This window comes from Dermacentor silvarum, chromosome 6 (genome assembly GCF_013339745.2).
Source record: "Dermacentor silvarum isolate Dsil-2018 chromosome 6, BIME_Dsil_1.4, whole genome shotgun sequence".
Lineage (NCBI taxonomy): Eukaryota > Metazoa > Arthropoda > Arachnida > Ixodida > Ixodidae > Dermacentor > Dermacentor silvarum.
This window is the reverse complement of record NC_051159.1, coordinates 114,116,923-114,141,565: the sequence shown is the minus strand read 5'-3', so window position 1 is coordinate 114,141,565 and position 24,643 is coordinate 114,116,923. Positions and strand designations below refer to the sequence as shown.

At 48.2% G+C, this 24,643-nt stretch overlaps 2 protein-coding genes across 2 annotated transcripts; both read right to left on the bottom strand.

Moving 5' to 3' along the window:
- Positions 1-402: 402 nt before the first annotated feature.
- On the bottom strand, positions 403-8,765 carry LOC119455861 (uncharacterized). Its single transcript, XM_037717376.2, has 4 exons — positions 7,595-8,765; positions 4,633-5,604; positions 4,454-4,516; positions 403-864 (listed from the first exon to the last, which is right to left on the bottom strand). Exons 1-4 carry the CDS (start codon positions 7,824-7,826, stop codon positions 839-841), a joined length of 1,293 nt encoding a protein of 430 aa, XP_037573304.1. The 5' UTR covers positions 7,827-8,765; the 3' UTR covers positions 403-838.
- On the bottom strand, positions 8,551-17,690 carry LOC119456834 (collagen alpha-1(II) chain-like). The gene is made up of 3 exons (XM_037718652.2): positions 17,516-17,690; positions 13,809-13,928; positions 8,551-10,793 (listed from the first exon to the last, which is right to left on the bottom strand). The coding sequence occupies exons 1-3, from the start codon at positions 17,553-17,555 to the stop codon at positions 8,551-8,553; spliced, it is 2,403 nt and encodes an 800-aa protein (XP_037574580.2). The 5' UTR covers positions 17,556-17,690.
- Between the last annotated feature and the right edge of the window lie 6,953 nt (positions 17,691-24,643).

The following is a 24,643-nucleotide window of genomic DNA, read 5'->3' as shown; positions in this document are numbered from 1 at the left end:
CGATCACTCGGCGAAAGAGTTGAGGAAAATCATGGCTAGGGAGGAGGCTAACTTGTAATCGTCCGTAGCGCTCATAATATGAGACGCTTCACTTAAATTGTGGCGCGAATGTTTTACTGTGGCTGCTGTACATTACGCGTCTACAAAATTTGTCCAAACCGTTTCAGGGACCCTTAAAGTGTTATGTATAGTCATATTTGTTGGTATCCTTTGCTGTATGACATTTTGGGATGTCGTGCAGCGCATTATACATTGTCACTTTTTCTATTCTTATTTTACAATTGGTCCTTCATTATTACGTATACGTCAGACATGTTGTCGAAGAATTCTTCGACAGACGTGTTGTCAACGTCGGTCGAAGAACACGTGTGAATGAACAACTTTACATCAAAATGCAACACAAATAATCGTTTATTAAACAAGAATATACATGTTGTCATAATCTGCCAGTGCAGTGCGAAGGTTACAAACTGTACCATGAAAAAGATACGTTTATATTACAACGAATACTCAAAAGCGAATATAACGCTGGAGGGATGTGTGGTGAAAGAGCATCCTACGCACTGGCCACCGTAGTGAGCGCCAAATGAATTCGCTTCGCGTAATGTTAGGGATATCTAAAAGAAGTGAAGGTCAAAGACTATACGCGAAAAGCAATAAGGATTTCATGCGTTTTACGTAGCACTCTCTAAGTCGTTACCGATATATCTAAGGTTTAAATACATGGACGAGTTGTTACTTATGTTTACGGCGAGGAAACAGCTTGTACACGTGGAAGGCTACACAAACATCCCAAAAGTTAGACGAGCTCGTTGTCCGTGTCGATTGGGTGACCCACCTACGCATCGACATCTTCATAGATTTCTGAAATAAGAAATAGGACCAATGTCAGGGCTTATTCAAAAAGAAAAAAAGGAATCCCTTCGTGGACATGCAAAAAAGCTGCACCTCGACTTGCTTTTACGGGAGTAAAGACGCCAAATAGAATGCTCTGAAACAAGGAAGATTATCATATCATGTTTTCTTTTTTTTTCAGTGCAACTTATGCCGCACAATGTCGAATTCGAGAACATGCACCAGACTTCGTTTCATGAGATTTCCTTTTTTTCCCCGCTGCTAGTATTGCGTTTTCTGAAAAACAAATCTTGAATTGGATGTCACAGCACATCAGTTATTCATATACCTTTTTTTTATGAGCGCCGCCATTTTGCGTAAGCAGTGGCGCAATCTATGGGCAGTTGGCATGCTGGCTTGGGTGAGCACTCCATGTTGCACGCCATGGTACACGTTCGGAGGCAGTTTTCGGTGTATCTTTTCTTTCTCTTTTTTTTCGCACTCATGTATTATGTAGCATGACGTGGCGTCTTCTACGTGGGAAATGGTTCTGTGAGACGCACTGAAGTGATTTAAGTCGGCACAGCCGGAGTTTTTGCTGGCATTGAGGCGGACGGAGCAACCAGCGCGATGCGTGTGCACGTGGTAATTTGAGCCTGCAATCAACCGCGGAGATCAGTTGTGTACTTCTGAAAAGTTGTTTCACGAATACGACCTTACTGCAGCATTATCAATGTAATTATAAACTGTGGTTTAGCAGCAATGAGTGGTTAGAAGACATAAGACGATCCTAACAGCGTGGGTACCATTCTGCTGGGGAATAAATTGTGCTGTTTTCTTTGACAAGCGTTCAAATTATTACCTAGATAAATTACGGGACTACCTCGTTTGCTGGGAGAGGTTTGCGCTCACGAAAAAAAAATGTTTCAGTTAGTAATAACGGTATACCGTACAATGTGAATCACACTTGTCGAGTTGTCAAGTGACCGGCTGCAGACTGCGTGAGCTTCCGAGACAATGGCAGATGCTGTGTTTAGATCTGTTTGTTTTATAAAGCGCATAGTCCAAGCACGTGGCACGACCATGTGAAGCCCTATTGGGGTATTAGCCAGTGTTTCTGCTTTTCTTTCTTTTTTTCACGAAAGAAGAGGATGAAAACCGATTAATTTTTTAAATACTTATTCGACCCGTCCTCTGCAACGCACTCACCCATTTTGCGAAAATTGTGTTCGCACAAATAGCCATCGGATTCGTTTCATGAGATCCCCTTTGTATGTTATGTCTTACAGGACAAAAATGCAATCCCAAAGCACAGACTTATATGTATCATCCTGGTTGACCAACCGCAGTGATCGCTGTGTTGAGCAAAGCCATCGGCCTCATACAGGAGGCTAACGCAGACATAGCATAGCCATTTCAAGTATACTAGACTTGCATTGTGTGATAACGATGCCAGTGGCTTACGCAAATGTTTCACAATGATTGGCGCTCAGATATTTTGGGTGTGCACTGGGTTGACCGTACACGAGCAGCACTCATGTTTTAGTTGCCAAGCCAAGCGATCAGACAGTGCGAATATTTTCCAATTAACGGTTGCAATTCACCGACGCCGGTTCTCTTTGCCGAGTGAAAGCATATGCAGCCAAAATAGTCTCTCTCGCTCTCTCTCTCACACGCGCACACACACACGTGCACTAACGCGCGCACACACGTGCGCAAACACCATGGCTGCATGGCTGAAGATGTGTGTCGCATTTTTGCGCAGCCAAGAAAATTTTCAGCATACCTGTAGCGACCTCGTATGAGCTGAAATCATGTGAATTTCACGGAGAATGAGCTAAAGCATCTCCAAATTGTTTCCGCAGCACGTGACAGCAACACATTCAAGCAGCGGCGATGGTGGCGACCAACGTTGAACTTGAGCGGAGGAGCTACCTACGCTCGCGTGCTCTTTTGATTAAAGTTTATTCTCTCTCTTGAGCTTGAGGACGTGTTGCAGTCAACAAATAATACTTTGGTGCCCGTTTCAAAGCGATGATAGGTACATTACAGGCGGGAATACTAATAGCTGCCAATTACTGCACCCACTTTTTGGCCCCATGGCAGTATTTCGTGGCCAATACTGATTTCACGATGTTCTAATTTTGAATTCAGGAGCAAAAATACGTTGTAGAACGACCTTATCATTTATTATTGAGTACTAGCTGTTATCGCCTTGAATCAGACGGACAAAAAAATTGGAGGACGCTTAAGCTTCGCCTTTAAGACTGGAACGCAATAACGTTATCGGGACCCGTTCGCATCGCATTTTTTTGGTTGGTTTCACTGCAACAGCGAACGTGGGAAAGCCAGCTTACAAAGACCAAGCTTACACCGATCCCCTTAATGTCGGCTTCACTTTTAAACAGAAATGCATTGCCGAGAAGACGTTTTTTCAGGGGCAATATAAGTCGTCTTATAGCATAATGTGAATGCTCTATAGGGCCCTTTTAATTATTTTATTAATTGTTTGCTATTGCCCCGACGCGCGAGCGTGTCCAAACCGCATTAGACAGGCCAAGTCCCAATTTGGCCTGCCGAGGATGCGAGCGCCATCTGGAAAAGGTTTTCGCAAGTAGCATACACGAGCGCGCCACTGTTGGTATGGTAGAAACAAGGTTTCTATAGAGGCGAAGCACCTTAGGGCCGAGCCTTGTCCCTCGTCCGTAGCTATGGTTTGCATGGAGACCGCTAGGGGCGCTGCGGTGCACAAGGGCTATGTAAGCGCTGTATAAACTGTACACATGTACAGTATATATATATATATATATATATATATATATATATATACGCCAAGCTCCGGCTTCCGGTTCCGGTACCGCTACCGGCTTCCGGAGAACGCTTCCGGCGTTTTGCCCGAATGATTCCCCGGTGCTTCGCCCACTCATCATCATTCACTTCGTGGATATGCGGTGTTTTTTTTTTTTTTTCAACCTCCTTGGGTAGAAATGCTGGCAAAAGGGGTGTGTGGTTGAGATTCTTCGTAACAGAATTAAGTTTTCTCCTAGATTCGAATAACAGTCCGACGCCAACATGTCTGTAGGTTGTGGTCAAGTCGTAGTTTACCATTTTTCTGGCGGATTTCACTGTGAGAAATTCAATTTTTGTTCACTAACATCTTGCACCACGCAGAGGGCCTGCGTGGTCGGGGTGGTTACGGACAATTTTCTCCGCCACGGACGCCGACATCCACGCCAACGCCGACGCCGGATTTTCTGCGACACGGGGCCCTTAAAGCTACCGCGTTAAACGTTATCGCGTTCGCAGCCACAAGCGCCTTTGCTTGGTATGATTACCTGCATAATCATACTAATCCTGAGGATTAATTTTACCACCGCAGCAGTCCTTGCTTTACGAGAAACGCTTGAAAACGATACACAGCATTCTCCAAGGGTTCCGCAACTCTTACCACGGCGTTTGTAAAGTTGTGTCTGAACGGGCACACGAGCTTCGCTACGCCGTCGTGCCGCCTTCAGTAACGTTGGAATTGAGCGAAAACGTTTTACTGACGGTCAGTGTAATTAGCCATTGTTTGCCTACGTGCTTATAAATAGGAGATAGGGCGAATGGAAACACTTACCCAGCATTTCCATATCTTCTCCAGCAGGAGTTTCATCATCAAGGACCGATCTCCTGTAGGCCACTGCAAGATAAAGAGCGATTTCATGGGGAAACTCGGTGTCATCGTTCAGTAGAAATAAGTCACATTCTGTTGCACGGTTATTGCACTCTTTCACAAGTCAGAGAAGTTTTGCCTACCAGGAATAGATGGTTCATTGTAGGTTGGTCCCTTCCAACTCATCTTCTTCGGCGGGTGACTGGCTTTGTAGTGTGGATTTTCACCTGCTTTGTGTGATCTGTGGTTCTGGAAAAGGCCCGGTGCCACTGGATGGGCTGCGGGACTTGTCATCGGTGCGGGAGCGCGGTTGGGCACGGCTGCATTCTCTTTGTGAGCAATCACTGGTGGGAAGTGTAGTTGAGAAGCATGATTTTGCTCGTTGACATTGCGCCTGTAGCCTCCGTGAGAGACAGTTCGATGACCGGGTCGCTTAACGACAGGCCGTTTGTGCCTCAAGTTTACCACACGCTGTCGTTGTGCGGGGTACACTGGTTTCACGGCTGGAGAATAGTGCGGATAGTTCTGGTAAATGGGTGCGGCGTAACGGATGTTAGCCGGAGGAGGATATCCTGCCTGGTAAACTGCCATTGGGGCAGGATTGTGCTGGCGTATGTACGTAGGAGTATAGACTGTGTGGTGGTTGGCTTGGTTTGGAATGTAGTGCCCTGAAGGATTTCCACGTGGAGGTTGGTATTGTGGAACGTAGATTACCTGTTGCTGTGGCCGGTAGCTTGGCATGTACGCAGGATTGTAAGCTGTATGTTGGGCTTGCGGATAGGCAGGACCGTTTACTGGGTGATATGTCGGTTGGTAGACTGGATGATAAGCAGTTTGCTGGTAACCGGCATAAGGCTGGTGATACTGGACCGGCTGGTATGTGGGGCGCATCTGCTGGCCTTGGTAAGGTAACAGAGTGCCAGGCACGTAGTTCATTTGAGGGTCAGGCTGATAAACACGTTGTGGTATATATACGACCGTTCCACCAGGTTGATGATACGGGGGCGCCTGATAGGGCTGATAAGGTTGATAAGCCGGAGGTTGTTGATATGGAGGGTATGGTGGATTTATTATTGGAGGCGGTGGGTACACTACTGACTCCGTTGGTGGCACAACTGTAACAAAAGGTTAATTTATTTTAAAACCACACGATAACGAAGCAAGAAAACTTAGCTAGAACTTGAGAGATTCGTGGGAAATAATGTTCAGTGGGCCGACAGGAGTATATTATTGCCTTCCTTTTCCCAATGATCGTTGGCGCAAAAAGGCAGCCCTGAATAAAATTAAGGTTTGAAAGTTCTTTTGTTTCTTTTAACATAGATAATTTTCTAAATGTACCTGATAACTATTTACCAAGCACACTCTGAAATACACATTGAGAACATCTTTGTTACATACCCTTACACCACTTTTTTTTACATTTTTTAATCGCTTATGGCAGATAGAACATATCTAGTCTTTAAGCTGGGTTACTCCAAAAGGCGGACATGCACGAGGAAACGAAATGCATAATCGACATACTAACGAAATTTCAGTAATTAAATATTCAACTAATTACTTTATTGCACATATCGCATTTTACAAGTTGTACCCGGTCAAATCGCATGGTTTATCCTCTTGAAACGAATTCCGAAGATGACAGGAGTTTCTAGATATTGATTCCCAACGTATCCGACGAAATACATTGGTGTCTACAGATATTTTTGTGCTCCAGTGCATAAAACGGCATCGAAAACAAGTATGGAGAACATAGTATTTTCACCTCAAGTTTGACGGCGCATATCTCGAGCATGGTGTCAATCTGAGAATACTTTCCAGATGGATACGCCTTCCGAACTCACCAGCTTCAATTCGTAAAGAACAACAAGGCGTATCCACCTGGAAAGTATTCTCAGATTGACACCATGATCGAGATATGCGCCGTCAAACTTGAGGTGAAAATACTATGTTCTCCATACTTGTTTTCGATGCCGTTTTATGCACTGGAGCACAAAAATATCTGTAGACACCAATGTACTTCGTCGGATACGTTGGGAATCAATATCTAGAAACTATTTCATCCTCAGAATTCGTTTCAAGAGGATAGGCTTTGCAAATTCACCGGGTACAATTTGTAAAATGCGATATGTGCCGTAAAGTAGTTCAATAAAACGTGAATGACTGAAATTGGTTTTTAATTAGTTGACTATGCATTTTGATTTCTCAGTCAATTAATATCCGCCTCTTCAGGTAATTCGTCTACGAGACTTAAATTTTGCTACCTGTGACAGGAGATGTCTAAAAATTCTGTATAGTGTGAAAAAAAAACAACCTATATGTGGCCTAAAATTCACATATGATTTGGTAGAGTGTCACGGCAGCCATTATTGTTTTTAGCTGGCGGGCTTCGTGAGTTAAAGAATGACGCGGATTAACAACCACAATCCTTTAACCTAACATCCTTGCTCTACCAAAGTTATCAATTTCTCTAAAGACGCAGTTCCAAAAACAAAACGCGCATGTGTTAAGTGCACGTGTTAAACACACGTTCGTAAAATATTGTGCTCCCGTGCTCACGCTCACTTCACTAGAGTGCAGCTGTAGCATTAGCATCATATTAGCTTTCCATAAAATACAATAAGGTCAATAACGCACTTGGCACAGTAAGTACTCCGTGTTGCTTCCTGCAAGATATTTCATGCTTACGGCTGTGTTTCGAAACAAGGTAGAACCCTGTGATATGCGATTAAGTTGCCTTATATTTAAACTAACATTTCGATCAGCTGAATTAAGTTTCCGTGGTAATTTGCAGAGTTTTATGCATCAAAGCGTAAGTGTGGTTCCAAAGTGGTGAACTCGAGAATAATTTTGACCTACTTGGTGTTATTGCGACTGCTGCAGAATGCAGAATGCGACTGCTGCGGTCCGCAATTGAACCCCTGACTCAGCAGAAGACCGCCATAACCATTACCGTGACGCGTTAAATTAAGGTGCATTTTTCCATGTGGCTAAGAGTTGGCAACAAGTTTAAGCATGTGAGCCAGTGTTTTTTTTTTTCTTTGCCATCACAGATGAGAATTTAGAGTACGAAGATGAGTGTACAACAGTACAGCTTCGATGTCTTACCTGGAACAATTTTATCTGGCTTGGAGTCCGGCTTATCTGCCTCTGGTTCCACTTGAACTGTGATGTTTTTAATGACTAACACTGTTTCTTTGTCTGTGTCCTTTTTGCCTCCATGTGGTCTATCCTCTTGAACAACCACAGCCGTGGGTTTCTTCTCGGGTTTGTGGTCGTCAATTGAAATGTGTGTTTCGGATTCGGTTGTCTCGACCATTTTTGTCGGACCTGGCTTCATGTCCTCTTTGGCTTCTTTCTTGTCTTGAACAACCACCTTCGTCGTTGAATCCTTAGTTACAGTGACCGCTACCGGCGGGTCACCTTTTTTGTCAACGACAGTCTTACTCTTGAACTCTTCCGTGCGAGGAGTTTCTTGAGCTTTACTTGGTGTAGCCTCTCCTCTGTCGTCCTTAGCTGCGCTGGATGGAGTAGGTGGCTTCGGAACCTCAGTTCTCGGAATTTCAGGTTGGCTTTGTTCTCTGCCTTCACTGTTCTTGTTGGTCGTTGGCTTCACGACCGCAGGTGGGTTATGCTGTTCCGCCCTAGGCACCTCAGAGCTGCCACTGGCCTTTCCTGGCACTTGTGCTTTAGGCTCTTCTGCTCTTGGAGCCTCAGGCTGGGCAGCTTTGTTCCCGCCGGCAGGAACATCGACATTTCTCGGTACTTCCTGGGGCTTGTTTAATGTCTCTCCTCCACGACCAGATTCGCCACCGCCAGTCGTCAGCTTTGCCGCGTCCACATCTCTTGCTGTTTCGCCCTTTCCCCCGGCATCAATCAAAGGTTGCAATTGTGGTTTCGGCTGTTCTGCTCTCGGAGATTCCGGCTGACTAGCTTTGTTGTTTCCGCCCGTAGGAACGTCGGAACTTCTCGGCAGTTCCGGCGACTTGTTTGTAGCATCAGCTGCCGGACCAGATCCGCCGCCCGTAGCCTTCGGCTGCTCTGCTCTCGGAGATTCCGGCTGACTAGCTTTGTTGTTTCCGCCCGTAGGAACAGTCGGAACTTCTCGGCACTTCCGGTGACTTGTTTGTAGCGTCAGCTACCGGGCCAGATACGCCACCCGTAGCCTTCGGCTCCTCTGCTCTCGGAGATTCCGGTTGACTAGCTTTGTTGTTTCCACCCATAGGAACATCGGAACTTCTCGGCCCTTCCGGTGACTTGTTTTTAGGATCAACCACCGGACCAGATCCGCCACCGGTAGCCTTCGGCTGCTCTGCTCGCGGCGTTTCCGGCTGACTATCTTTATTGTTTCCGCCCATAGGAACATCTAAACTTCTCGGCAATTCCGGTGACTTGTTTGTAGCATCAGCTACCGGACCAGATCCGCTGCCGGTAGCCTTCGGCTGCTCTGCTCTCGGAGATTCCGGTTGGCTAGCTTTGTTGTTTCCACCCATAGGAACATCGGAACTTCTCGGCCCTTCCGGTGACTTGTTTGTAGCATCATCCACCGGACCAGATCCGCCACCGGTAGCCTTCGGCTGCTCTGCTCGCGGCGATTCCGGCTGACTAGCTTTGTTGTTTCCGCCCATAGGAACATCGGAACTTCTCGGCACTTCCGGTGACTTGTTTGTAGCATCAGCTACCGGACCAGATCCGCCGCCGGTAGCCTTCGGCTGCTCTGCTCTCGGAGATTCCGGCTGACTAGCTTTGTCGTTTCCGCCCATAGGAACGTCGGAACTTCTCGGCACTTCCGGTGACTTGTTTGTAGCATCAGCTACCGGACCAGATCCGCCGCCGGTAGCCTTCGGTTGTTCTGCTCTTGGTGACACAGGCTGGCTGCCCTTGTTTGTGCCTTCGGCCGTGGGAGCGTCGGCATTTCTTGGCGCTTCCGGGGGCTTATCCGTGGTATCTGCTGCCCGACCAGACAAACCACCTGCCGACTTAGGGTTCGCTGCGTCATCATTTCTTACAGTGTCGCCTTTTCCACCGTTACCCGTTGGCCCTTGCTGTGGCTTCGGCTCTTCCGCTCTTGGCAATTCAGGAACACCGGCTTGGCTTACTTTTGCAAGAGCAGAAGCGTCAAGTTTTCCTGTGTCTTCATGGGGCTTGTTTGACGTTCCAGTGCCTTGACCAGACGGATTTCCTGGCTGAGACGAGGGCCCGGGAGCATTTGCAGCCCGTGCCGCAGCCGATGTATCAGTGTTCAAGTTTCTCGTGCCGGGCGTGTCTTGTCGCGGTTGGTCGCCGACATCAGCAGATGCACTGGCTCGCTTGGCGGGCTCTTTTTCATTTTGACCAGCTTTACTTGCGTCTTCGCGAGGCGAACCTGATCCTCCTACCCCTTTCTCCGTGTCAGGCTTTTCCCCAGCCCTTGCCATCAGATGATCAACCTGAGAAATGCCAGAAGATGGAGCGCTTTGTTCACCGGATGCCTGCAATGCAGGGGTAATGGAACCCGTCTGACCCTGTTGCGCTACGGGGTTTGCACGCTCACTGCTAGAGGCGCCTCCCTCGTCGGCTCTCGCTGAAACGATGACAGCCGGAACTTTGCCTCTGTCAGTGCGTCCGCTGCCTATTGGTTCACCTTCATACGTCCAACTTGGGCCGTCAGGTCTAAGTTGTCGTTCTCGCTCAGTGGTCTCGGCCTTCGCATTTCGGGAGACCAGGTCCTCCTTCCCGATGAATGAATCAGCACTACTGAGTTCTGACGTAACGTCAGCAAGGGTAGTAGTGCCAGACCCTCCAAAAAACGTCCCCTCGTTTCCCGTGTCACTGAGTTCCGACATAACTTTAGCTGGTGCTGTTGTAGGGTACGTGCTCGGTGATATTGCGTCCTCGGATACGGATTCCCGGTATGTCCCAGCTGTCACTGTATGCGTCTTGGTCATTGCTGGTATGGCTGAGATGTCCGAGTGGACTCGCGAACTGTCGCCAGTGCTGCGGACTTTCGGCTCAGTTTCCAAGTTCGAGGGTAAGTCGCTAGAATAGCTGGACCACTTCGTAGCGACTGATAGATGGCTGAGACCATCGTCATATGAGTCGTCGGCTGGGGCTTCGGGAAGCGGAACTGAAACTGGCGTCGATGTGCTGACGTAAGGGGTCCTGTTTGGCGTGCTAGGCGTGTGCGTATTGTCTTCCAACAGTACGACGCTGGTACTCTCCTGGTCCTTGGCAGCCGGAGTAGACTTGAGTTCCTCCAGGAACTTCCAGCTGTGTGTGCGCTCTGGTGCCCTTGTGTGCCATGTTGTCGTCTCTTTTCGGAATTGTTCTGCTCACGAGAGAAAAACAAAACGTAGTCACTGGTGAAGAGGTAAAGGCCGTAGAGGTTCTCAGGTTACGCAATTATACAGCTAGCTTTTTTTTTTACTTTTGCTAGAGGAGCTTTTACTCGGTGCTTAATTGCTCTTGAAACTATGTCTGTGGAAGAGAATTTGCTATCATGGGTGATACCGCCGACTCTTTCTCGCTCTAAAACAACTAATGAATTTCTTGTTTCGTCGTGAGACAGACTTGAAGCCTTTTGTAGTAGCAGTAGTGCATTGCAATTTCGCCGTATGGTATATGACACACATGGCCTCGTAATGTCAATGTGGAAGCTGACGTGACTAGGCACGCCTTCAACATCGGCTTGCCAAAATAAAAAAAAAAAAGAACAGCGATAAAGAGATCAGATATTAGTAAGAAATAATCAGTATTTCTAAAGTCATAATCAAGATAAGTTTTTATCACTACTTGAAAACTACCTTCGTGTTTCCGAAAGATAAACTATTTGCAGCGCTCTAACCTTACCGTTTGCTTTGTATAAAAACGTTGATAAAAACCTGTACGACCTGTTCATTCACTACGTGCGTTTTTATCTTGGGCCGCACTTTGTAACCCTTGTATTAATGCTTCATTAATTATACAAGTTATACGCTGTGTGCTTGTTAAATGATTGTACGCGCTACTCCCAGCATTTCCTATCCCAGCATTTTCTCCCAATCCCAGCATCTTCCAGCATTTTCAATCCCAGCATTTTCTGTGTAAACTCATCTTGCGCCTCTAACGCTATAACACGACTTGTGACAACAAAATACCTTAAGTTATGATGTTGATATTTTCAGATCTTACATTTTCTCATTATCTGACTTCTGCCATTGGCGTAATTCAATTTTCTTGTTGCATTTTACCACTGTTCTGTCAGGTTTTCTGCTTTCTTTTTTTTGTTTTTTGTTCTTTCTGTAACACAAGTGCACCAAAATTAAGGGGTAGAGCAGTTTTGGTATACTTTCAGAAATAAATGAAATGAAATGAATGAAATAAACGCTTTTGTAATTACTCCCAATTCTTATTTGTGATATGTTCAACCATTTTGCACCTGTGTAATATGCTTATTATATGTATGCCCTTCCTGCTAAAGTCCCCGTAGGGATTGGCAGTATATCTTAAATAAAAATAAACAACCGGAGTTCAACTCACAATAGCTTCAAAGAGAGAAAAAAGAGAAAAAGCAACCGCAGCAATACAATGGCTCACAGCAAAATCAACACACTTCTAGGATACTATATATTGGTGCTTACAGAAAAAAATATTATTATGAATATTATTAAATATATTTTGAACATATGCATTTCTTAGCATACCCATATATTTTGTACAATGAAGTACCATGTAGCTCGGGACTTCGCGTAGTGCTCGAGGAGCCTCATAATCATTTCTGAACTCGAAGTTTCGCAAATATAATAATAAATAATTTGTTCCACGTTCCTGTGTTAAATTTGTGCAATGATAGAAGATCTGTAATAATTTCTAGGGCTAGGTATCTTTAACACATAACCCAAACCTCAAAACCTCAGAATACGGATGCTCTTTCTATTACGATAGCAATCGTATCGACACCCGAGGCGCATTCGGGCTGTTGGCGCCGTGATATCCCTGTATTCACAGTGCGAGCGCGGCTCCAAAGTCTAGCTCCAAAGAAGCGAGGCACACGCAGTGAGCTTTCCTGCAAGATTGGTGATGCCAAGTGGGCACCCCCTCACAATCTGCTGAATCAACTCTGTAGCGAAGCCAGGGCAACGCTCTGCTTTTACTTGTGGCCTGAGGATTGTGCCCACAAACTCGAGTTCCTGCTGTGCAGCTGTGCGCATACCACACTGCGGGCCGTACAGGGGTCTGAGCGGAACTCACAGTATACGCTTCAAACTACAAGCGCTGACGCTTTTCCTTCTGCCTCATCTCGCACACCATTGAGGGGCGACGCCTGCAATACCACTGGCGGGGATCCTCTTCAGGCCAACGTTGTGAGACGCCTGACAGCTGCCGTGGCAGTGTTTCTGCTGAGCAAAACAAGTTTCATGCCTCGCCTGCCGTGTCGCTCCGACATGTCGGCCCCGCTTACTCTTAGAACACCGTCTGAGGAGCTTCAACGCAATGCTAAACCTTGTTATCGCTTGCAATGCATCGCCCATTGGGTGAAACTGGCCAGTTTTATACTTTTTTTAAAATTAATTCCCGTCAAAAAGATGCCGTGATTACCGATTATTGATTCCGCGTCCTGGGCTCCACAGTGAAGCGACGACTTCATCACCACGTCGGGTGTGCTTAGGTTTAGGTGCTTGAGTAACAACGCAACTGCAGGACACCGGACAAAGTAACACGCGACAAGGCCTAGCGTTGACTTCAAAAATGGTGTGGTTCACTGTGCATGAACGGTACATTTAAACCAATTTTAAAACACGCACTCCTTAGTGATGCCCACTTCAACCTGAGAGTACTTGTAACAACTAAATACCCGCAACAAATGCACCATTACCTTATTCTGTGTCCGGCATTTGCGTTACCAATGCACCATGTGAAGTCACCGACCAGCCCAATCCATCACGGTTCTTGGTTCAGGCTATTGGTCACAGCAAAGTACATACATAGTTCAACCGCAAAAAGAATCAGAGCTCGAACACGCGTGAAATCTTACTAGCTCGGGCAGCAACATATTTAACGAGTTATCGGCACTTAACTACAAAGTGCCTCTGTGTTGCCGGGGATCCGGGACAAAGGGGTCACGGGTTCATGTAAGCTTAAAGCGATCAACTATGGCCGAGCAAAAGAAGGAACATCCTGGAGGTAAAGTTCGGGCAAAGGGACTTATCTTCGTCAGTGCTCAGACAAGTTCCCTTGTCAAAACGTTGGCACCAGGCTGGAACTTTCTTCGTTCGGCCACTGCTCAGTGCCTCAGTCTGCATCGCCTGGTATCACTGAGTCGAGCTATCGAGCTCAATGAAAGAGAACTTGAAAGTGTGTTTACCTTCCACGGTGAGCAGGTCATCCGAGAACGTTACTGCTTCCGTCGAGGCGTCGTCCGAAATGGCCTTCGCAGTCACCGCCGTAGGCATCGCTCGGGCAGTGGTGATGGCAAGCACAAGTACTGGAATGGCAACACGAATGAAGTAGCTATAACTCGTATCGTTCACGTCTTTATAGAGCCTACATGCAAGTTTCAAGCACATTCCCTATCCCTCTGCTAGAGAGGTGACTGCATGAAAGCCGAGCAGTGACGGGTCTCGATGGCAGACTCAAAAGAATAAATTTCAGCAGCACAGCGCAATGAATTGCGCTTCCGAGCACAGTATTGCGCCGCCTCCCATAGGGTTCAGAGAGCACAGACGAAGCACACACTTAGTTTCAGTGTAATTATGCGGACGCTGCATAATTACACTGAAAGTTCTCGTGAAGGCGAGATAATAAATTGAAATAAATGGCAACTTTTAACACATTTACAATGCCGTCCACTGTTGTGTAGAGCGCGCGAACGACCGGCTTTGCTCTGCAGGGGCGCTGGCGCCAGTTGCTGGCTCCGAGTTAGTGTGCCCAGGAGCATACGCGGCCTAATAGACATGCAGAACAGCTCTTGACGAGTGGCCGCGTTTAAAATCGCCTTTGTTTACCCAAATCTGCACTTGGCGTGAGGGCACTTGCGGCAGCGCAATTGCCATAGAGTGATTCGGAATGAAGCGTATGGGCTGATAACACGCGCCGACCTTTCGCATCAAATGAAGCGTGCTCACGGACTGTTCGAGATAACAAAGGCGCTCACGAACATCACCTCTGGTTAAATGCAACACGGGCAAGCTTGCATAATTATTAGGCCGCGCGTGCTCCAGGGCACGCTATTTCGGACCCAGCAACCACCACCATGTGTCGCCCCGCAGAGCAAAGACGTCCGTCCGCGCACTCTACTGAGCAGTGGACGGCACTGTACATGTGTTGACAGTGTCCATCTGTTTCAATTTATTACCTCGCTTTCAAGAGAACTACAGACCACTTCAGGCAGTTTTTCTACTCCTGCATATTCTTTTATTGCGATAGCAATTATATGGACACTTCAACCGAATTTCTGCCGTCGCCGTCGCCGTGAGGTTCCCTATAGATAAAATCTTCGCCGCGCGCCGTATGCCCGAGCGGAAGCGTGCGGGGACGCGCGCTGTCAAGGAGAGCAAACGCACTCAATCTCCCACGCGCAAGCAAGGAAGCGGGAAGCCAGCGCCAGAGGGAGCGGGGGGGGGGGGGGGGGCGCACTTCTACTCTGCCAAAAACCGCGTTCGTCGCTCCGCCCGCACCGTCTCTTATCTCCCCACGGCTCTGACCTTTATGCACCGTGCATTCGCCGCTCAGTTTCCGTTGAAGCGATAGACCGCACGTACCTTCGCCGCTGCGGCGTTTGCGCTTGCTGCCAGCGTTTTGACAGTCGTTGTCTGCAGTCATTCAGTGTGATCTATTCATGTTTGTTTGTGCGCGCTCACACCACAGTTAGTAATAGTCGGGCCACATTTTCCAACGCACGCTACACATGCAATGCTGCCCGGATCGGCAGTGCAGCGCTACAGGTGTGTCCCTTCGCACGCGCTGCCCACGGGAAGCGCTTCTCATCAACACCACCGTTTCACACGCGCCTTCTCGTGGTCATCGAGTCTCTCTTCATGTCGGTCTACTTACGCCGCAGCACACCTGCTTACTTAATCAGCTCATGTTTACTACAATTCATATTTCTACCAAAGCCGCTCACCTTACTTCGTATGACATTGCTGTGTTGCTATCGCATTCAATGCTTCGCCCTTAGGGCGAAACTGTGACATTTTTTTGTTCCTACAGCTGCGCTGCAAGTCTCCTAATGTCTTGGCATTTCTTAGTAGAGCACAGATTGCAAAAGGTGATTTTCAAAAAATTGAAAGATAAGTTCCACTCATAAACTGCTACCATGACACGTTCTGTGTTTCCCGCTGACTTTAAGTGGCGATCTTTCCTTTTCACTGTAACTTTCTGGTACGGCTGTGGAACGGAACGGCAAAAAAAAGAAAAAGAACAGAATAGCCGTTATTTTGCTTTTAACTACCCAAAGCAGAGGTTAGCTATACTTAAAATTTTACTGCGGCACTCCTGGAATATTTGCGTTGGCTCATTAACTTTCAGATAAGCGCGATGCGGCAGGAACTGCGATAAGTAAACCTTAGAAGCACCAAATATTGGCTACTGGCAAAAATAAATAGGCTTCAAAGTTGGCGCCAATTCATGAAGCAACTTTATGAGCTGTAGCAGCCATCAGAGATATTAATATGTATGTTCACGTACTACACGACTACGAATTCAGAGCGCATTACAGATGTTCACCGTCCATGGATAGCAAATGAAAACCAGCATGGAAGGAGGCAAGTGATTACAGCTTGCCGAGTTATCGATCATAGTGATACGTGTATTCGGCAATCGATTTAAGCATTTGCCCCAGTTCGCAGCCAAGGGAAGCGAAGCGACCCCCGCTTTCTGTATTCAGATGGGTTTTCTTTTTCTTTTTTACCATAAAGGCGCCGTGACATCCTCAGTTGCGAAGATACCGTGTTGGTGAGGCATTATGTAATAATAGTAGCAAAAATCTCGCTGGATAGGTAAAATGTCGGCGTTGGAAAAAAAGAGGGCTTGCGTATGTGTGAGGCAAACCACAATGAAGGATTCCGGGGTAATTTCGACTCCCTGGATTTCATCAACATGCAGATAAATCCAGCGTTCTTGCTCCCCAGGACCATCGTTATGTGCTCCACGCGCCTTAGAATTGAACTAAAGATTCGTCTTCAGCACCTGAACGTCGTATCCATGTAGCCACTACGAAGGGTGTCCCGCCTAAACACTACTTAGTTGAGTCTACAGTAAGATGGTAATCGTGATACAGATGGTCTGTATTTCAAATAATGATGTTCAGCCTTTTGAGTATCGCTTAAAAATTCCCGTGTAGTGACGTGAGTACTTATGTCGCACTCTTGCGAAGCGCAGTCGGCAAATTTTAACGCGGTAAAAAAGCGTCGTGCACGGGGAATGTGCTTCGCTTTCGAAAAATCTTTTGCTGCAGACGCCAACCCCACCCTTTGTTTTTAAGACACGCTGAGTAACACAGAGCGCCTGGGGCGTCAGCGTAACATTAGCTTTACGCGCGAGCCGACGCTAAATTGACTGCGAATTGCAACACCGTGTTGCAAATATCCGTTAGTTAAGGACAAAGCACGCGCTGCCCCGCCCTTGAGCACCAAGCGACATCGCATCATGCGCACTGTTGGACTAACAAAGAATACAGCGTCTTTAATAATCGCACATCAGATTCGCGCATACTTTAGCTAAGAATTATGGAGCTGAATATCCTTAAACTGCACAGCGTATTATGAAGGACGCCGTGCCTCCGTATTATCGTACAAACAAAGCACAATGCGCAATCGATTTTGCATTACGGGCCCGTCAGAATGCAACCGCCGCGGCCAGTAATCGAACTAGCGACCTCGTGCTCAGCAGCGGAAACGCGTAGCCGCTGAGCCACTGCGGCAGATCAAGTACACTTCCGCCGACTATACGTGGTCGTTGAATCGGCGCTGTAACTGCAGGGAAACGGATCTCGATGTGGGCGCAAGTACGACCAGCCATAGAAAAAGAAGTTTACCAGCGCTGGCAGATAAGTATAAACTGAACCGTACTTACCTGCTGCTAAAAGCATCGTGAAACAACGGCGACGTCTCATCGCCCAGCCCTGTCGTTCGTTCTCTACGACCGTCCTATGCCGCCAAGGACTGCAGCTAAAACTTTCGCCACGGTAAGCTGACAACGCTTTAGCCAGAGATGCACGTATGTTCTGGCGGCCGTGTTGGTCGCAGTTTGCGCACTTGACGCTCCTCGCGTGTCATGCAAACCGGCCCTTGACCGGCTGTTTACATCCCGCCCCCACCCCCCTTGTTTTGTTGCTTCCGATACTGGAATGCTTCCCCGTGTAGCCAATGGGAGCGGTCCGCCGGTGCTCGTAGTTAGCTGATCGGCTTTCGAAGCGAAAGGTTTCAGTCATGTTCGGCTGGTTTCACGTTCCCGCGTCGGTGGATGCAACGCGCGGCTACTGACGTTCATGGGAAGCTCATGTGCCTTTCTTCGGGGCAAAGGGCCGATGCGGAATGTCCGGTATAGTTTCTGCTTTGCTTGCCCACGCGGGAGCTTGATCTTTTGAATACTGTTACGAATGGTACAAATATAATAGGTGAATTAGGTTTATTGGCGCAAAAGGCACTTGAGCTATGCTGCGCCAGCCACAATGTGTCCGGAAATCGACAGTAAGAGCAGCAGAAGCGGCACTGCGCTAAAGCCACTAAAAAAAAAAAAAAAAAAAAACAATTTTGACCAAAATGCTTAAGACTTCTGTCAACAAGAACGCTTTATTTAAATGCAACACTGCGGACTTCAAATGAGACTGAAACACCTGACACGTATTTTCATTTCATTTTTTTTTATTGTCAGGGAAGGAACAGTCAACATGTCACAATGCCACAAAACTGTAATACGTATATCGTCAAAGTCAAATGACGTTATACGAACGAAGGACAACACATTTAAACAGCGCGGGCGCTCACTCCCAACTAAATGTTTATTAGCCCTGACAGGATATTTACAGTGGGAGTCGAAAATTCTAGAGACCACGGGAGCGCCGTCTAAACTAAAGACTAAACTGCATCGCCGCGCCTTCTCACGGCTGCGCGCCTTAGTTCGAGAGCGCATACTGCGCATGCGCGTCCTTTCTTATCCTGCTAGCCTGCTCGTTCGCTCGCTTCAACCGCGCGCGCACTGGAACGCGGGGGAGAACGCAAGGTCTGACTTCTGCAGTCATTGTGGAAGTGCCCGAGCGATGATATCGCGAAGAAAATACTTCATTTGTACTGGCAGGGCTCGGAGCGCGCCGCTCTCAATGCCTTGCCTCTAGACGCTCTGCGGCGCGGGCAAACGTGCTTTGCGTCACCGTTTCTGTACTCGAACTATGTGATAAGCTCAGCGAGCAGCGATGTCGTCTGTGCTCTAATTCGGGGAACTTGCGCATGACGCAATTATTATTAGCCACCGTGGTTGCTTAGTGGCTATGGTGTTGGGCTGCTAAGCACGAGGTCCCGGCCATCAGCAATCCCGGCCACGGCGGCCGCATTTTGATGCGGCTGGAATGCGAAAACACTCATGTACTTAGATTTAGGTGCGCGTTAAAGAACCACTGGTGGTCCAAATTATTCCGGAGTCCCCCATTACGGCGTGCCTCATAATCAGATCGTGGTTTTGGCACGTAAAACCCCATAAAAAATGATGCAATTATTTGTGGTACTACGTCTAGAAGCAAAGCGTAAGAGCGGCGCGCTCAGAGCCTTGCCAGAACAAATGAAGTATTTTCTTCGTGATATCATCCCTCGCGCGCTTCCACGGCAACTGCAGAAGTGGCACCTTGTGTTCTCGCCCGCATTCCGGTGCGCGCATGGTTGAAGCGAGCGAACGAGCAGGTTGGCAGATAAAAAAGGACGCGCGTGCGCACTACGCGCTCTCGAACTTAGGCGCGCAGCAGTCAGAAGGCGCTGCGATGCAATTCAGTCGCCGCTCCCGTGGTCTCTAGAATTTTGCACTCGACTGTACACGCATACAAACGCACGTGGTACATGCTATTTATGTAAGGTGCATCAGCAAATCATGCCACTCACGAATTGCGCTTCTGACTTAAAGTGAATTAAGATTAATTAATGTGAATTACAGTGCAGCAAAATTAATTAAGATGAAGTAAAATGACTGAAGCTGATTTAAAGTGGATTAAGGCGAATTAAAGTTAATTAAGATGGATTAAAGTGGATTAGGGTTGTTCCTCGAGAAACCTGCTTAAGATGATATTTGTGAATGTGGGAAAAAAGAACTTGGAGGACGCTTAAGCTTCGCCTTTAAGAGTGGAACGCGATATCATTCAAAGATCCCTGGCTGCTTATCAGGCCGCAACTGCAGCTTTTTTGTCGAACTTCGCCTCCGCGCGCGGCTGCCGAAAGGTCCCTACATAGAAAACGTACCGCCATCTACTCTTTCCTCCGCCGTCTCCTCTCCTAAAACACTTATTTTTCTTTACTTTTTGCTTGCGAAAGCAAGTCGTCGGTGGCGCTCCTAGAAAGTCCACGTTGAAGCTTTCAGGGAGGGCGCGCGCCGCCGCGGCCGCCGGCGACTGCGGCTGCGCAGAGCGACTTTCAAAATGGCTCTGAGGCGGGAAAAAAACAAAATATAAAGAAGTGAAAGCGCGCGCTATCATCGTCCAATCGGAGATACAGGAGAGAGAGAAGCGGCGTTGATCAAAGGATGGCGGTACTTTTCTTATATATAGGGGTCGACTTTAGGCTGCCGAGGATTCGAGCGCCATCTGGGTAGTGTTTTTGCAAGGAAGAAACCACGGCGCGCCGCTGTATGAATTGAAGAAATGCTGGAAAAGGTATATGAGTTTCAGCGTCAGAGAATTATGTCACGCTGAAAAGAGGGTCGATCCTGGCGATAGTGCAGAAAGAGTCCAAGCTCAAACGCACATACCATGCTTAGCTAGACTCAGCCAGGCTCAGCTTCGGTTCAGTTCACAGGGGTCTGTGCCATTGCACTTGGACTCTGTCTGTACTGCCGCCGGGATCGACCCACATTTTCTGTGCACGACCCACGGACTAACGTTCGGCCTAAGCAGCTCAGCTGCTCTCAGAGCTGCACAGGTGGTCATCACGCGCTCATGCCACTGCTCCCACGTTCGTCGTCGTCGTCTGCTTCCAGAGCTGGCTGCGTTGACGCCAATCATTCCAGCGTAGAGTTCCACTTTTGTCGTAATGTGGAAGCCGCGTTTACGGGGGTAAGAGCCATTCATTGTCTTACGTAACGGACAGATTTAATTTTGAAGCTTTTGGCAACTACTTATAGATGGACCTATAGGTGGTGCAAAATGCCAGAATCTGGAATACTTGGCTCCTCTAGAACTTGCCTTGTACGTAACATAGTCATAGCAGCATAGCATAGCATATAGCGTTAAACCAAAGAAAATGTGGCAGTTTCGCCCAAAATCCGAAGCATCGATTGCGATAACAAATTAGTAGAGAGCTATACGGAGTAAAGATAGTTGTTTTATCGGCTGCATAAACTATGACACATTCGCTTACGAACTGACTTAACAAGCACGGTGTCAGTGCGCAGAAGCAAACGTGTATAGATCACACTCAATCACCACAGACAACCGCTGTCAAAACGCTGGCGCGAGCACGCGCGGGGGTTCATGTGGTCTACCGCTTCAACGGAAGCACAGCGCATACAAAGTTATGAGCCGTCTGCAGCTCGCTTTCAAGATACAGTGCACACGACCACGCGCGATCGCCAGTGGACGCGCAAAGTACAAGTACGCAGTTGCTAGCAGAGTAGAAGCCGCACCCCCTCCCTCCCGCGCTGCCTCCTCGCTTTCCTCCTTTCGCGTGGGAGATTGAGTCGCCAGTTCCCCTTGCGCCCTGTCGCAACATACGCATTCGGTGCCGCAGCTAAACGTCACCTCCCCTCTTTCCCTCCCATCCTTCCCATGGCCTTTCGCACTACGGAACACATCGCGTTTGCTCTCCGCCGTGCGTTCGTTCTCCTAGAAAGCGCGCGTCCCTCGCGCGCTTTCCCTCGCACATGCAGCATACGGCGCGCAGCGACGATTTGATCGCCCTTGAACCTTATACGGAACCTCACGGTGACGACGACGCCGACGGCAGAAATTCCGCTTGGAGTGTCCATACCATTGCTATTAAATAAAATTAGTAGCCCTTCCCCTATTAAGGAAATAGGATATAAGCGAAGCTTGTCGTGTGTTTCTTCGGTGTTCCAACGAACGAATTACACTGGCAAGTACCACGTTGGGCTCGAACCACAACCGGTCACACGCACTGCAGCTGACTCCGAAGTTTCGGTTGAGAAACTCGCGTTGAAGCCTGCCCGCCGCACAGGGGAAGGTAGCGCTAGCATTGCCTAGGGAGCCTACATGCAATCAGCTCTTGAATGTAGGCTCCCTAGCATTGCCGATGTGTGCACCCCCGTTGTTGAGTTCTTGGGGGACTAGACGACGCTAACGTTGACGTTTGGCCTCAGTATCGTGCTCCCTCAACTCGGGGCCGGCGGCTTTACTGCTGTCATTTGGCCTGAACTTCAGAAGCCCTCACGCTAGAATCGGCACGTCGACGACGAGCGCTTTCCCGAGCGTGTTCACTCTGGTTGGATTTCATGAAATTTGTTCAAAATAAATCTATCCGTTACGTAAGACAATGAATGGCTCAAACCCCCGTAAACGTGGCCTCCCCATTATGACGACAGAAGTGAAATTAATTAAGCCAGCTGTGGCAGCAGACGACGACGACGAACGCTGGAGCAGTGGCACGAGCACGAGCCGAGCACCTGTGCACCTTATGAGAGCAGGTGTTTTTTTTTTAGCGCTAAATTGCCGGCGCTGGCTAGCGTATGCAAGCTTCGCTTGAAAAAGCGCGAGAGTTGTGCAGCTTGGAGCGGTTAGTCTCTAACTGGTCGGCATTTATTCGTTTCCGGCGTCCGTCAGCAGAAGTGTGGGCTGATCCCGGAAGTAGTCCTAATACCAGGCCCACCCGCGGCGGAGGTGAAGCACGCTTCAAGCCCTCAGCAAAGTGATGCGAAAAGTGCAGACATTGTTTGGAATCACTCATATAACATACGGAACAGCATACATTACAATAAACGAGCATAAAACAAGTGTCCGAACCAAATAATTGATGATAAGGCGCCCCTGATAACAATGCGAAGCCCGTAGCGCTCCCCGCGTACGTTTCCCGGGAAATAATACTATTGCGCAAGCTGCCGCGGCGACGGCAGCTTGCGACATGGGGAGTGACGTCACTAGCCTTTCATATATAAAAGATCCAGCCTAGCAACTGATTTCATTGTTTTTACAGCACTACTATAAGCGACGGTGCGCTGCCAAAAACTTCCATTACTCCCATTACTCTAAATTACCATTACTACCATTACTCTGAAGCAATAAATCATTGCATAGCCCCCCTCAGCAGTTGTAGTGGTGGTTTTCAACAGCTTCGCTGGACATCGCCTTTCGCAGGGCCGGGATGGCAAGTCAATCTTTTTTTTTCTTTTTTGCGTTGATATTAATTCTAAGCAGCAAGTGTGTGAAGATCTTGGATTGGAGAATGTTTCTATTTTAAATAAGTTCTCACGAGGGGAGTGCACAATGTTTGTCACACGTTCTTTGTACTCTGATGGCTACGTGCACGTGTCGAAGGAACCGCGTACTGCTCTGTTTGGTTGTGTTTATGCGCTGTAGTATTGTATGGTGACATTTGGAGCCGGAAGTTGAGGAAAACGAAAGTTTATCGGGAATTGATGCACAAAAGCGGCAGTGCATGACCGACTGGGTAACGTGAGTGGCGCAACGAGGGCATTGAAACTTTTTATTGATACAATGTGGAGGATAGTCGCAGTAGCATTGAGTCAAGGTTAGTACGGCAATCAAACAGATTTATTGCTCTTGGCATTCTGTCGACTGTGTCTTCATGAATATGTTACCCTAAATGCGGACTCCAGTGGTATTACTTGCCAAAGGGTGCCATAACAAACCTACGTGAGCCCTGCGAAACATAAGTTTGCCTATATGATGCTGTGTATCATTGAAACAGTGGCAGCAGAACCATATTTCACAATATTAAGCAGCTTTAAAATACTGGCCTTTGCAGCATCAATGCTTGAGTCGCTAATGACCGGTCGCTATTTCCGAATGCCTCCTGGCACATAGTGATGCTGGAATATAAGTTAGAAAACAAAAGTTCAGGTAGAACACGGGCAAATTCGCGCAGGAAAAAGAGTCAGGAGGAGACGAGCTACATATCTGGGTGATTTCAGCGCTCCTGAATGTTGTGCGTGTGTGTGATGCAGATGTTCGAAATCCTTTTAGAGCGCAGCTCTTAGGCGCCCGTTCCTGCGTTGAGCGTCGGCGTTGTCATACCTCGTTGCCGAGCAAACGAGCACAGCGAAAGATGAAAGTGAACGCGGTGTGCAGCAGCAGATTAAAGAAGAGCGAGCGAGGAGGAAAGTGGAGGAAGAGCTAGACTACAGTGACAGCATGAGGCGAGAGCGGAGGAGGAGCGGAGGGGAGACAGGCTGCGCATGCGCTGAGTTTCCTGCGGGCACGGCATCTTCAGCCGCGTGGGCGATCTCATCTGCGCTTCCGGGGGGGGGGGGAGGCAGGGTGGCGTGAGATGGGGAGGGCGACGCTCGTCCGCGGCGTCAGCTGCTGAGGTCTGTCCACGGTACCAGCGTGTGTGACGTAGATCACTGCTCCTGAAAAGGCGATGGCGTGCGGCTACCGAGTAAAGCCCGAACCAGACGTACGCGTTGGAAAGCGCCCGCACGCGGCGCGCGCGCCGCGCTCACTCGACGTAACGTCGCGTCCGATAGAGGAAGAGGGCGCGCACCCATACGATGCACGAGTTGCCGTGCGTCCCTGCGCGTTTCGTCGCGGCTGCCATGTTCACCTACCAAACGCGCGGAACGACGAACACAAAGCACGCAGCTTGCCCCGGCTTGCCTGCACGCCGCGCGAAGAGTCGTTCCGGAAGTCACGCTGGTTCGCCGTGGTCACGTCATTGGCGTTCTGTGGTCACGTGAGGAGCGTCGCTCGGGCGACGCCGTGGCAGCTTCCGGCGCGCTTAGGGTTGCCAGATTTGGCTACTTTGCGCCAAATTGGCTACTTTTGAAGGCTCGTGGCGGGAAAATTTTCACGTTGGCTACTTGGCTACTTTC

Coding starts and splice junctions, on each gene's coding strand:
- LOC119456834 (XM_037718652.2), bottom strand. CDS start 17,555: ATGAGACGTCGCCGTTGTTTCACGATGCTTTTAGCAGCAG. Junction 13,929..17,515: donor CACGATGCTTTTAGCAGCAG/GTAAGTACGGTT, acceptor TTGCCATTCCAG/TACTTGTGCTTGCCATCACC. Junction 10,794..13,808: donor TGACCTGCTCACCGTGGAAG/GTAAACACACTT, acceptor TCTCGTGAGCAG/AACAATTCCGAAAAGAGACG.
- LOC119455861 (XM_037717376.2), bottom strand. CDS start 7,826: ATGAAGCCAGGTCCGACAAAAATGGTCGAGACAACCGAATCCGAAACA. Junction 5,605..7,594: donor GCCAGATAAAATTGTTCCAG/GTAAGACATCGA, acceptor CTTTTGTTACAG/TTGTGCCACCAACGGAGTCA. Junction 4,517..4,632: donor CAATGAACCATCTATTCCTG/GTAGGCAAAACT, acceptor TTTATCTTGCAG/TGGCCTACAGGAGATCGGTC.